The 13,712-nt window shown below is 54.6% G+C and overlaps 1 protein-coding gene across 1 annotated transcript; it reads right to left on the reverse strand.

The window, feature by feature from the left end:
• Positions 1 to 5,087: 5,087 nt before the first annotated feature.
• Positions 5,088 to 9,943, reverse strand: TFF3 (trefoil factor 3). The gene is made up of 3 exons (XM_003823887.7): positions 8,710 to 9,943; positions 6,906 to 7,052; positions 5,088 to 5,690 (listed from the first exon to the last, which is right to left on the reverse strand). The coding sequence occupies exons 1-3, from the start codon at positions 8,939 to 8,941 to the stop codon at positions 5,677 to 5,679; spliced, it is 393 nt and encodes a 130-aa protein (XP_003823935.1). The 5' UTR covers positions 8,942 to 9,943; the 3' UTR covers positions 5,088 to 5,676.
• Between the last annotated feature and the right edge of the window lie 3,769 nt (positions 9,944 to 13,712).

A 13,712-nucleotide genomic window follows, 5' to 3' on the forward strand; every position in this document is an offset into this window, starting at 1 on the left:
CTTGGAGATGTCAGGTGCGTGGGGTGCCATGAACCCTCCCAAGGCTGCAGCCTCTTGGACAAGGAGTCCACAGCGCTGTTGCCAGCCAAATTGGCTGCACCCCTGCACGAGGGGGCTGATCTTCCCCACAGCACCACTGTGGCTGGCATCGCAGTAGGTGCCACTTGTTAACAACCTCATTCTACAGAGAGATGGTGAAGTCAGACGCAGGTAAACCTGTGGCAGGGCACTCTTCCTGAAGAACCAACAGATCCCCTCAGGCCCGCCCCGCTGCTTTATTTCCCTTCTCTGCCCTTTCCCCGGTGCAAGCAGCTGTTGGTCTGTGCTTCCTGCTGCTCTGCTCTGCAGATACTAACGAAGCCACAACCAGGGGGCCGGGTGGTCACAGCAGGGACCACAGCTGGGCAACCTATAATCTCTGTGACGCTGGGAGCTCTGGGACCTCATTTTTCCTAATGTCCCCATCTGTAAATAGCCAGGTTGCCATAGTTGAGAGCAGGTGTCAGAGGGAAATGGGATCTCGCCACACTGCAGGACTGAGACAATTCCTCTGATTGGTGAGGGCTGGGGCTAGGATGGGAGGCTCAGAGCAGTGAATGAATGGATGTGGTGTTGGATGCTTCCTCCAGGAGGCCTGCCCACCTGCCCCTGTGGAGGACAGAGGCCAGGGAGACAGGTCAGTGGGATGGGGGAGCAGAGGGAGTCGGTTGCGCCCCACAAAACCCAAGAGGGAAAGGCTGCAGTGTTCAGGCCAACAGGGGGCAAAGACAGCCTCACAGCGAGAAGAAGCAAATGATTCCTATGCCTGAGTGTGGTCTTGGAATGGCAGAGAGAACCCTTGAGCCTGGGAGCCACCTGGAAGGGAACAAGGCCGCCTGGCAGCCACCTGGCAGGACCCATGGCATTGAAGATCAGATGTGCCAGCCACACCTTGGTGCTCGGTATGCCCTTGGAAATAAACTTTCAGTTCTCAGGGCAAAAAGGCTTTGTCTAAATGGGCAAATCAACAGAGGTATCAGCACATGTACAGATGTGTGCTTAATCGAGATATTATTCCCATGCCATAGAATTCACTTTTTTAAAGTGTTCGTCTCAGGGGGTTTTAGTATTGTTTTAGTAAAATGTACGATTTGGTGGTTTTTAGTATCTAATATTGCACAGAATTGTGCAGCCAGTATCATATGCCACTCCAGAACATTTCCATCACCCCAAAAGGAAACCCCTTCCCCATGAACAGCCACTCCCCATCCTTCCCCCTACCCAGCAACCACTGAAACACTGTCTGTCTCTGTGGGTTTCCCTATTCTGCACATTTCATATAAATGGAATCACACAACACATGGCTTTTTGTGATCGGCTTCTTTCACTTAGCATAAAGCACACTTCAGTTTTGAAAACAAAATAAAACCTAAGGAAGAAAGGGAGCATGAACTCTAAATGCAGTAGAAAACTATGGCCGACCAAGGGGATGCGGCTCTGACCTCACAGGGGAATGAGCTTTCTCAGCCTGCACCTTGCTTCTGCAGCTGTCGGCAACCCTCTGATACAGCCATTATAATTGTCCCATTTTGCTGATAGGAACTTTGAAGCCCCAGGGCTCTCTAACTCTTTCCAATACATGACAGTGCCTCTTGAGCCCCCAAGAAGGAGGACTGAGGGGAGAATTTCCAGCCTCCACAGCTGTGTCACAGCCCAGGGCCCTGCAGGGCCTCAGAGCAAAAACCTAGTGAGCAGGGAGGCTTCTTGGCCACTGGAGATGCACCTACCACTCAGCTGTCCCTCTGAGACGACCTGCTGCAGGGACCCAGGTCACCGACAGCCCCGCATCCAGCATGACATCCACGCCAGGCCAACTTCCCTGAGGCTGCTCCCAACCAGGGCATTCCCACCAGACACAGGGTCCCTCGAGGGGCACTCTGCTTTGGGGACTCCCCATCAGCCTGCGGGAGGCTCTTCCTCCCCAGTCCTTCCCCCACTCATTTCGGAGGCAAGAACTCCCCAGTACATCTGCTACTTATGGAAGCCCACATGGGTGTCTCAGCTTGAAGCCAAAATTCCCGCCATTGGAAATTTAGGAATCCTTGGAATACGGTGATGAATACAAGTGAATATCCAACGTATTATGGAACAATGTAGAGCTTTCTAGCAGACTCCAGAGGAACTGTGGAAAATGAGAAGTGCCACAGCCACACCCTTCACCACCAACTCAAGAGGAGGGGGAAGGCATGGGCATGGCACGGAAAACCATCATGGGGTGTAACGGCTGCAGTGTGGGGAGACGCCTAGTGTTTCTCTCCCCTTTCCACCAGCAGCACACGCCAGCAGCAAAGGAGCCCAGCCATGTTCTGGCTTCTTCTGGCAATCAAAGTGTTCATTCTGGAAGGTTCTGGAAACATGGACCATTTCCAAGTTAGTGATGAAGGTATTTGACATAAAAATGGTTCCTGGGTCCTATGGGTCACAATTCATTATTTGAATTCACCATGAGCTGCTGACGGATGTTGGTTTCAGATGTGCCCAGACCAGGAGGTGGGAAGGCCCAGCAGGTGGCGTTGAGGCCACCTGGGCTCTGGACAGCTGTTGTCAACTGATGCCCAGTGCTGGAAATTAAATATGCATGAGGCCTGATGAAAATATAAGAAATAAAAGGAGAGTAATGTTCAGTACATTCCAATTCAGTGCACCGTGCTCCCCATGTCCACACCAGAGGACGGGATGAAGGAGTCCGGGGCTTGAATCCCCCTGGATGGGCCACCTGCGAACACAGGCAGCCCTGGCACTGACATGCTTGAAATGAACGACTCAGCTAACGCTGCAAACCAAACAAATGCAGTGTCTTCTTGATTTACATGACGTACACTCCTGGAGAATTCAGGTATGTTCAAGCCATTTGAAACAACAAACAACAACCAAAACAACTGTGTTAAAATGTAACACAGAAGTAGTCTCTGGGTTTCGATCGTCATGAATAGGTTTGCAGCCACCATGCGTGTCCAGCAGGACGCCAGGACGTCCATCGGGTGGAGGCAGTGGTCTGTTCAGGACACCTGGGGACACCACAGTGTCCTGCCATGTCTGGCCTGTGTCCACTCAACGCCCCCTTTCATACGATTCATAAACACACCCACAGATTCTCGAACATCCCCGTGGCAGCAGCCTCCACTGGGAACCCTTGGCTTAGATCATGTGTCCTGGGTCCCAGATCCTCCTCACCAACAGGAAGCCCAGGGTCATTCTGGGGCTGGGTATCTTAATTTGTATCTAGAAGGGGCAGGGCACAGCTGTGATTGGTGGCGAGCCGCAGTGACTCCAGCAGTCAGTAGAGGGCGCTGTTTGGTCACTTTGTGGTTTGGACCAGGTTTCCGTTCTGCCGTCGGGCTGGGGGGTGGGTGGGCTGCTTTGGGTCTTGCTCCCCCATTGGTGTCTGTGATCTCTTATGAGAAAGTCACAGCCCCCAGGTGGGTGCTGTCAGGGGCGTTGCGCTCTTTCTCATAGCATAAACTCTACCCGGGGTTCTGAGAGCCCCCCGACCATGCCTGGGGCTCGCGAGGAAGGCAGGGAGCTTCCAAGGTCCCCATAGCAACCGAAGTTGAAGCGAGGGAGAGGCAGAGACGGTCGGAGGCAGGACACGGGAGACAGAGAAAGACGGGGGTCCAGTCCAGCTCATTCCAGGATCCCAGCCCTCCTCAGCCCCTTTCCTTTCCTCACTGGGGTCTGCCCTGCACAGCTGGATTATGGGGAGTCTCTGTCCTGCCGGCTGTTGCCAGCAGATCTCTCCATCTGATGCTATTTAATTTGATGGAAGCAACCTCGATCCAGCCCACATGGGCAGCAGGAGTCAATGGTGAAGCTTCTAGAATGTGCATGAAGCATTGTCCTGTCTGAGGAAGGCACAGGCTCAGGCTGGAGACAGGGAGCAGCTCTGTGGTGGGTGAAGGAGGAGTCCCACCTGGCTCAAGTTCTGGGGGAGCCCTCCCTCTCAGGGCACAGCGAGAAGGAGTCTGGGCCGGGGGGACCACAGTGCAGGAGGTGTCTGCAGTGACTGCAGAAGGCAATGCCAGGAACGGCGGGGTGGAGCAAGTCAAGAAATTCTTTGGAAATGTAGGTGGGCGGTGCCCATGAATGAGGCAAGGAGGCAGCAGAGCCCTGTCCCCGGGGACAGGGCACCAGGTGGGGTAGGAGGAAAACGGAGCTGGTCATCCAGCCGGCGGCAGGGTGGCCTGAGGCTGAGGCCAGGGCCTGGGGCCAAGCTTTCCATCCCTCCAGCCCTCAAAGGCTGGACATAGTCTGTGAGGGAGAGGGATGCAGAGCCCCACCTAGGAGGATGTCCAGGCCAGAGCAGCTCTCAGTAGCAGAGCTCCGGAGCAGGGAGGCCACACTTGGCGTGAGCTCTGAGGCCTGGGATAGCCCTGGAAGTTTCACTCCCAGGGCTGGCAGCTGATGCTTCGGGGCATTGGACGGGACACCCAGGGCTTGAGATTCAGAGACCAGGACATCCTGACAGTGTCCCCTCTCAGTAGGGGCTTTTGGACAAGCTACTTCAAGAAAGCCTCTTTCCATATCTGTAAGACAAGGGCAATACTACCTCCCTTCTAGGGATGTTGTGAGCTCTAGGGACCAGGCCCCGAGTGCAAGCTCAAAAACAAAAGCTGCTATTTTAAAGGAGCAGTTGTCTCTTTTCAAAAGGGAAGCGATAGCTCAGAGCAAGAACCCCACTGCTGTGACCGCACTGCAGTGGAATTGTGGATCTGGCCCTAAGAGAGCCCCAGCAGTGGGAGCAGCAGAGGAGGCCCAGGCTGGCAGCGCTCACAGGAGGCCCAGGCAGGCAGCGCTCACTGGCCTTCGTACATCTAAAACCGTCTTGGTGGGAGCGGAGAGCTGCCGTGTCCCAAGACAGTGCGATGGGGAGAGAACCACACTCAGGTCCAGAAGTGGATAAGGCTTCATGAGGACGTGAGATGGAATCCCCACTGCCACCAGCTCATTCATTTCCTATAGCTGCATCCATTTTTTAAAAAAAAGAGAAAAGAAGGCCACCCAATGTGTCACAGATGTTTAAACTTAATTAGCAAACAAATACAAAAAAGTGCCAGTTTGTTCATAATGTTTACTGTACAAAGAAACAAAACCCAGGAATAGTACAAGTATTGAACAGTAGCGAGAGTGGTTGTGAAATAAAGGAACACTTTGGAAGATAGTTTTATTGGCTTGCTGTCTTCACCAAGAAAGACTTGTGATTTTTGAAAACTTCTACCTGAAATGTATTTTTTCTGCTTTCCCGAGGAAGCGGCACTTACAGTGTTCCTAGGCTTTCCTGTGACGTGGGTGCCAGTCTGGATTCAAAATATCCTTGCATGCACTGCAGCTCCTTATGGAGTCTTTTCCTGCCCTTGAGGCCTGGGCAGACCCTCCCCTGACACCCTCCCGCCCTCTCCCACGACGCAGCAGAAATAAAGCACAACCTCGGAAAGTCTCAGGCACGAAGAACTGTCCTCGGGCAGAGCATGGGACCTTTATTCGTTAAGACATCAGGCTCCAGACATGAACTTTCAGCAGAAGCGCTTGCCGGGAGCAAAGGGACAGAAAAGCTGAGATGAACAGCGCCCGGCAGCAATCACAGCCGGGCAAGGGTGCTCTGAGCCTCGCATGCCCCAGCCGGGGGCAGCTGGAGGTGCCTCAGAAGGTGCATTCTGCAAACAGAGCAAAGCCTTGTGTGAGCAGTCTCTCTCCACCCACGCTGCCCAGCTTCCCAAGGTCAGGGCAGGCTCCAAGGCCAGCACCTAGTGCTGCCTCCTCCCCAGAGTCACCGGGGAGTGTTGAGTCCCCACCACATGGGGGAATAGCCAAGATTCCCACCTCGGGTTGCTAAGCAAGATAGTGGGACCCAGGGATCAGGCAGATAACAAGCGAGATGGGCCTTGGCAGGGCCATGGCTGGCACTCAGAGGAGAGTGTAGTTCCAGTGGAGCCGAAGGAACAGACCTGGCAGTGGACAGTCGACAGACCCCTCTCTCTCCTGGCCTTCTCTGGACCCCCACCCCCACCCCCACGCTGGACTTGCTGGGGAGGGTGAAGGGAGGCCCTGGGCAGGGGCCCATCATTGATCAGGGAGCCAGGGCCAGCAGGACTCAGCCTCCTGCATTTCACCCTAGGACAAAGGGCAAGAGAGGCTCCTCTGGATGCTGGTTCCAGGAAGGTACCTCACGCAGGTGCGGCCTTCGTGGGGTCTGAGCTGGCACTTGGACATGGCAGATGGCTTATAGCCGATCGCCCCACCCACAATGTGGGGCAGCTAAGCCTGGTGGAGCCAGGGTGGCAAACCCGTGTGCAGGGCCATCTGTTACCCGCACAGCACACAGGCTGTCCGCCCCTGGGGAGGGAACCCCCAGGGTGGTTGCCCTGCACCTGCCCTCTACCACGGCAGAGAGAGGGAGAGGAGATGACCCTTGTGGGGGGCAGAGTGGGGGAGGTGGGGTGTGACACCGAGGCCTGACGCCCAGGGCGGGCACCTCCTGCCATCTGTGGAGGGGATGCCACAAATGACAAGACTCTGGGGGGCCGGTTTGCAAAAACAGCCCGAAAGTCGGCCCGGATTCCCACACCTATGCGTTTCCACTTCTCTCAAGAATAGTTACTAAATTAGTTCCCTCTATGCGATGCCATCATTTTGAACACCTTTTTGAAACAATTGCTTTTATGTTTTACATAAAGGGGACAGAAAAGGACAGCCCCTGGCCATGGCTGCCCTAAGTGTGAAGCCTCTGCTCTGAGGCCTTGGAACAGGTGTGTGTGTGTGGCTTCCTGGGGTCCTTGTGCCTCCATCTCCAGCCCAGAAAGGACAGAGAGGCCCTGAGACCCCCTGCCTTATGGGGCTAGGCCCAGACCACGATGCCACTGGGGCCTTACCTGCTTCCTGCAGGGGCTTGAAACACCAAGGCACTCCAGGGATCCTGGAGTCAAAGCAGCAGCCCCGGTTGTTGCACTCCTTGGGGGTGACCTGGGGGTAGCCGCAGTCCACCCTGTCCTTGGCTGGCACGGCACACTGGTTTGCAGCTGTCCCAGACAAAGCCCCGTCAGCTGCCAGAGCCCTTGCTGGGCTGCGGTGAGTGTGTTTGCTTCACTTTGCAAGTTTGCATCCTCCCGCTCCGCCCCACCCCGCCGAGTTCAACCACTGCTGAAACCCTCGCCCTTAGGAAGATGCACTTTCCCTGTGAATATTTAAAGAGAGGCAGTCTGTTAAATGCTCAGCTCGGGGACTCTGGCCATTTGCCTAAGTGTCTTTCGCCTTGGCACGCTCTTATCACCTTCTCGGGAAGTCACATACGGACCTGGGTACCTTCCAGCTGGCAGGAACCCCTGGGGAATCTGGGGTCCCTTGAACCCAGAAACAAAGTTCCCCTTCATTGTTGGACCAACAAAACCTTGCCCCTTTGTTTCAAATGAAAACCGTGACGGGAGACGCACACGCCATAGAGATCATTGCAACCCATGCTGCTTGCTTTTCACTTTTTTCTGCATCTCCCCTTCCTGAATTGTTGAGCATGTCCCACCCTCCTGGGACATCCTTCAGTCCCCAATATTTTCATGTTTCAGGCAAGCCTCTATGTCTGTATGTGCAGCAGAAGTTCACTGCGTTTCATTAACGAACTATTTCCTTAGGAAAATGGCAATCACGTGCAGTGTCTTACATTCCCTTCTCTTGCTCCCAGTCCGTAATTGCTTATCCTCCTGGCATCCAAACTTCGCTCACACTGGAATCAGCTGCAGAGCTTTAAAAATGACTGATGTTGGCTGGGCATGGTGGCTTACACCTGTAATTCCAGCACTTTGGGAGGCCAAGGCAGGAGGATCAATTGAGGCCAGGAGTTTGAGACCAGCTTGGCCAACATAGCGAAACTCCATCTCTACTAAAAATCCAAAAAATTAGCTGGGCATGGTGGTGTATGCCTGTAATCCCAGCTACTTGAAGCCGAGGCACAAGAATTGCTTGAACCCAGGAGGCGGAGGTTGCAGTGAGCTGAGATTGTGCCACTGCACTCCAGCAGTGAGTGACAAAGCAAGGCTATCTCAAAACAAAACAGCTGAGGCCTGGCTCTTGCCTGGAGATGCCCTGATGTAACTGGTGTGCCCCAAGCATTAGGATTTTTAAAGCTCTCCAGGTGATTCTAATGGGCTGCAAGTTCGGGAACCACTGCCTTTGACCCTGCTCAGAAGACACCCAGATAAAAGCCATACCCTCATTCCTTCAAACTCGGGTTAATGGAGCAGCCACACCCCATGGCAGGGTTGCTATGCAATGGCTAAATGAACCTTGTGCCTGCAGGTATTGACAGTGTTCTGAAGTCAGGGTTTTTCTCCTGCATCTTTCCTTTTTCTTTGTAAATGTGGAACAATGCATAAAGACCTATATTGTAATTTAGAAATCTCCAGCAAAGATGGCTATGGGGTCATAGGGGATGGGCTCAGGCTCAAACCCTGATTTCAACACAGACTGGGCAGGGCTGCCTTGGATAAGTTGTTAACTTTCTCTGAGCCTCGGTTTCCTTGTCTGTGAAATGGGGACAATAAAGACCCACATCAAAGGGCTAGTGCAGGAAAAAGTGTATATGTGACAGGTGGCCATTATTAAATGAATGCAGAATCCCCCCTTATCCTGGATCCCTTCCCTTCACGCCCACCCTGCCACCGGGGCAGTCAGGGCAGTACTCACACAGGCCCACGTACTCCTCAGCAGAGCTGGAGGACAGCAAGGCCAGGACCAGCCCCAGCATGCAGAGCGCTCTGGCAGCCATGACCACCGTGGGCTCCGGGACGCAGCTCAGGACTCGCTTCATGGTCCAGGAGGCCTCATTTATGCACCGTTGTTTGCACAGCTGCTCTGGATTGTTTGCTTGGGGAAGGCTCTCCCTCCTGGCTGTGGCTGCTCCTGTTCTCTCCTGCATGCCTTTGTCAAGCTCCCAGACAGTTTTTCTCTCCCAAGGGGGAGAGGTCAGTTCAGCCCCCACTGTTTTGGCAGCAAGCGGTAAGGGCGGATTCCAGTTCTGGTTCCGGGTCCTCTACTGGGGAGCGGACGTGTGTCAATTGCCCTCCTAGCCTGGCCTGGTGTAGGGTGCAGGAGCCATGTGGGGTGGCAGGACCAGGGTGTGGTGTCCATTCCATCTCAGCCTCCCAGCCAGGAGCCCTCAGAACACCCCTGGTCCCATGACAAGAGAGCCCCAGGCTGCTTCATCGCAGATCAGCCTCGGAGACAGGCAGCTCTGAGTGAGTCAGGACCCTGCAGCTCTCTCACAACTCCTGAAACACAGAGATTCCTTGTCTTTCCTTTCTGCTTTCTCCCCTAAAAATTATTAACCACATTTTAATAAGTGGATGAAATGAATTGATTGAAAATATGTTAGTAAAAACATAGTACACATAATTGATTTTTAAAATCAAATAATACAAAAGAGCCTTTCCTATCCAGAGGCATCTATTGATCTATTGTGAACACTTTTTTAGGTATCCTTTCAGAATCTTTCTCTCTGGATCTAAGCACGGTTTTTTTGTTTGTTTTTTTTTTTGTTTTTGTTTTTTTTTTTTGGAGACAGGGTTTTGCTGTGTTACCCAGGCTGGAGTGCAGTGGCACAATCTCAACTCACTGAGACCCCCGCCCCCGCGGGGCTCAAGTGATCCTCCCACCTCAGCCTCCTAAGTAGCTGGGCCACAGGCATGTGTCCAGCTAATATTTTGTATTTTTTTAGAGACCAGGTGTCACCATGTTGGCCAGGCTGGTCTCAGACTCCTGGACTCAAGTGATCTGCCTTCCTTGACCTCCCAAAGTGTCAGGATTACAGGCATGAGCCACTGCACTCGGCCACATTTTTAACACAAACAGGAACTGACTCTCCACCTTTGCCCAGCCTGCTCTTTTAAAAACTAAAGACTACATCTCAGGAATTGTTTTATAACAACATATCAGATGAGACAGCAATGATTCTATCCATTTTCCAGAGGAAGAAACTAAGACTCAACATTTCCGGTGCCTATCAGAGGTTACTCCAGTATCCCTGGTATAGCTGGTATTTAACCCACTCCCAGGACCCTAAGCCTCCGCCCTCGGCATCCGCAGCATCCCCCAACCCCCCAACCTCCTGCAGTGGACTGGCTGGTAGTGGGCAAGAGACTAATCTCATTCCAGGAAGACGGGCCCCTAGATTTTGTGTTCTCCGTGATTCTTTTCCAGGGAGGCATTTTGATGACCCCCACTGGCCCTTCCAGGAGCCTCTGTCTGAAGGGTGGACGTGGTTTATCACCCCGAGAAATGGGAGCGCCTGGCTGCTCGGATTTAGCCTGCAGCTGGGGTCCCCGGTGGTGTGTGCAGGGCGGCCTTGAGCCTCCAAGGGTGCATCCACAAACTGCCCTTCCCCGAGTGACCCATGGGAGCCCGATGGTGTACGTGCTGAGCACCAGGATGTGTCCTGCCCTGTGACTCCCAGGCCCCGCCCTTGCGCTCAGCACGCCCTTTGTGGTTGGATTTGAGGGCCCCTGGCCTCTGATGTGCCACTCCCGCTGAGGCCAGCGAAGGAAGAAGAAGGAAAGAGCGTTGCCTGCCTTGTTTTCGGGGCACTCACTTTTTCTGGGAGACAGCGGACCCAGGTTCATCAATGGACAGCAGGATTTTCATGTTATTAAAAAGGTCATTGTAGGGGAAATCCCTGGGGGATCTGGTGAGATCTCCCTGCCTTCCCACTGCTCCTAGTACCCAGAGGCCAGGCCAGGTCGTGGTGCAGGGCTGAGTTCCAGGAGGGTGCAAACACCCCAGGAACAGACTGCTGCCCCTCCGGCCCTCATGACCTGCTGGGGAAGGACCCCCGCAAGGGGCTTCTGCAGATGCTGTGGTCTCCACCTGCTGCACTCAAAATTGCCTGGAGTGGGGAGAATATCAATGCCTGGGCCCCGCCCCGACAGGTGGTTCTGCTGTCTGTGATTCTTCTCTGCAGCCAGCACTGAGAACCCTGCTGGGGTTTGCTTCCGTTTAACTCAGTGAATGTTGACTGAGCTCCTACTGCCCACACCCAGGGTTTAGGGCTGGGGAAGGAATAACAAAGGTGACACATTCTTGTCCTTGAAGAGTCCCCCCACAAAGGGAGACGGGATCATGTCAGAGTTAAGATGGTGAAGCCAAGACTGGGTCCCAAGTCCTGTACTGCCTGACCTTGGGCAAGTCACGTCCCATCTGTACCTCAGTTTCCCTACCTGTCACAGGGTGCTCACCCTACAGGACAGCATGAAGTGGTGCTGCACAGCCCAGCCAGGCGCCTGGGACACACACTGACCACCTGCCGGGTGTGCTGGATCAACCATGATGGCAGAGGAGAGGATTCCTGGTCCCGGCTCTGGTAGGAGCAAAGGCTGTGGCAAGGGGGCCAGAGCTGGGTCCCGCCAGGTGGAGACGCACAGGCTTCTCAGAGAAGGGGGATTTGGGCTGCACCTCTGGAGAGGACGATGGGGAGGCCCGTGTGTGTCCCCCCTCTCTGTTCTAGGAGCCCCCTCCCCAGGAGCCCTGGGCTCTGTACAGGAACAGAGGATGGCACGGGAGAGCCCACCCTGCCTTCCAGAGCCTGCATTCCCACAGCCTTCCCCAGCCACCCTATTCCCTTGGGGGAGTTCCAGTTCCAGAGAAAAAGCAGAGCTGTTGTCAGAGCTGTAGGCCATGCGGTAGTGGGCATCGGGCCCCACCCAGACAGGTGGCTCCCCTGGGCAGCCCAAGACCTGGGGGTGAGCAGGACTGGCTCTAAAGGAGCCTCTCCCCTTCCTCCTTGGGAGCCGCATCCCGCATCCCTGCAGCAGCCTCTTCAGCTGTGTGCGGTGTGGGGGTGTGGGTCGTCCCAGGAGCCCTGCAAATCCCTCCCACCCTGGGCCTTGTGCAGGGGCTCCTGGACGGATCCAAGAAGAAGACAGTCTGGTCCCCCATGCCGGGGCTGCAACCTTTTACCTCCCGGATGCATGGTCATTGTCATGTGCATATAACAAGCACAAGCTGAGCATGGGTCCCAGGTCAGGCACTCGGCCTGCAGATGTGGGAGCCCCAAAACATCAGGCAGAGCCCCAGCCCTCAGACCTCACAGGCTGGTGAGGAGGAACAAGCCTTCAAGCATGAATTGTGGTGCAGTATGATTAGAGCTGGCAGAGTGGGGTGAAATCTGACTAGGTCTTGAGGGATGAGTACAAGTTCACCAGATGGGAGGGGTGAAGGTCAGAGGGGCACATTTCATTTTATTTTATGTTATGTTATGTTATTTTATTTTGAGACAGGGCTTCTCTCCCATCACCCAGGCTGGAGTACAGTGGTTCGACCTCAGCTCACTACAGCCTACACCTCCCAGGCTTAAGCAATCCTCCTGCCTCAGCCTCCCGAGTAGCTGGGATTACAGGTGCATGCCACCACACTTGGCTAATTTTTGTATTTTTAGTAGAGACAGGGTTTCACCATGTTGGCCAAGCTGGTCTCGAACTCCTGACTTCAGGCAACCCATCTCTCTTGGCCTCCCAAAGTGCTAGGATTACAGGTGCACGCCACCACGCCCGGCTAATTTTTGTATTTTTAGTAGAGCTGGGGTTTCACCATGTTGGCCAGGCTGGTCTCAAACTCCTAACCTCAAGTGATTTGCCTGCCTCAGCCTCCCAAAGTGCAGAGGGGCAAGTAAGGCCATAACACTGCCTACTTTGCACTAACTCACTGCCCCACAGAAAACTCAGAGTTGATATGGCACATGCAGGTTATAGGGTCTGCATCACCGCTCAGTTTTCTGGTATTGTCACTCGATTACTCAAGCAGCAGACAGTCCGATGGAGGAAGGAAGTAGGAAGTTGTGCTAATCAGCACCCGTGGGTGGCCCAGGGCCGCACGCCTCCCAGGAGCACCCTGCTGCCCAGCTGTCTCTCGGTCTGCAGCTGCCATGGGTGCCGCCCCTCGCTCTGCACAGAACTTCCTCCTGCCTCCCTGAGAGAGGCTCGAAGACCCTTCCTGAGTCATCACGACCTGAATGTAGGTGCTTTGGGGAGGCAAACGCAGTGACGCATTCAAGGATGCTTCTGTCTTGACACATAGTCCACTGAGGACAAATGGGGGTGGGGGAGCAGGAGCAGTGCAAATGCCACCACCACCTGTAGAACAGGAAGGTCAGAACACAGAGCGGCCCAGTGGGCTCGGGAGGGGGCATGGGCTCCAGGGTTCCCTTGTGCAGCTCAAGGAGCACTTGGTGATGTTTCAGCCACTCGTCTTGAGAAGCAGCCACAGAGCCCTCTAAACCCAGAGCGTCTGTGGGTTTGGGACCGTTGCATCAGCCCCATGTGCAAGGGACAGGAAGGGTTCCCAGAAAGGCATGGACTGACGGCCAGAAATAATGCAGCTGACCGCCGTGGACAGGAGCACCTCACCCGCAGCCCCACCTGCTGGACCCAGATGGGCCCTTCCCCAGCAGCCAGACCTGCTCTACCAGGAAGCAGAGCCTGAGAGGAGGGTGCAAGGCCCTCACCCAGGCACCGGAGGCACGGTGTCACCTCACCTTCCGTGTGACGCACTCCAGTCTGCAGTCCTGCAGTGAGCCAGTCCTGGGCTGACAGCTGGGAGCCCCTCTTGTACCAGACCTGGGCTGATGGCATGCAGTTCTCACAGACAGTCCCTGAATGCATTGGTGCAGGCAGCCAAGTTCAACAGCCCCAGACAGCACA

Source organism: Pan paniscus, chromosome 22, assembly GCF_029289425.2.
Source record: "Pan paniscus chromosome 22, NHGRI_mPanPan1-v2.0_pri, whole genome shotgun sequence".
Taxonomy (NCBI): Eukaryota; Metazoa; Chordata; class Mammalia; order Primates; family Hominidae; genus Pan; species Pan paniscus.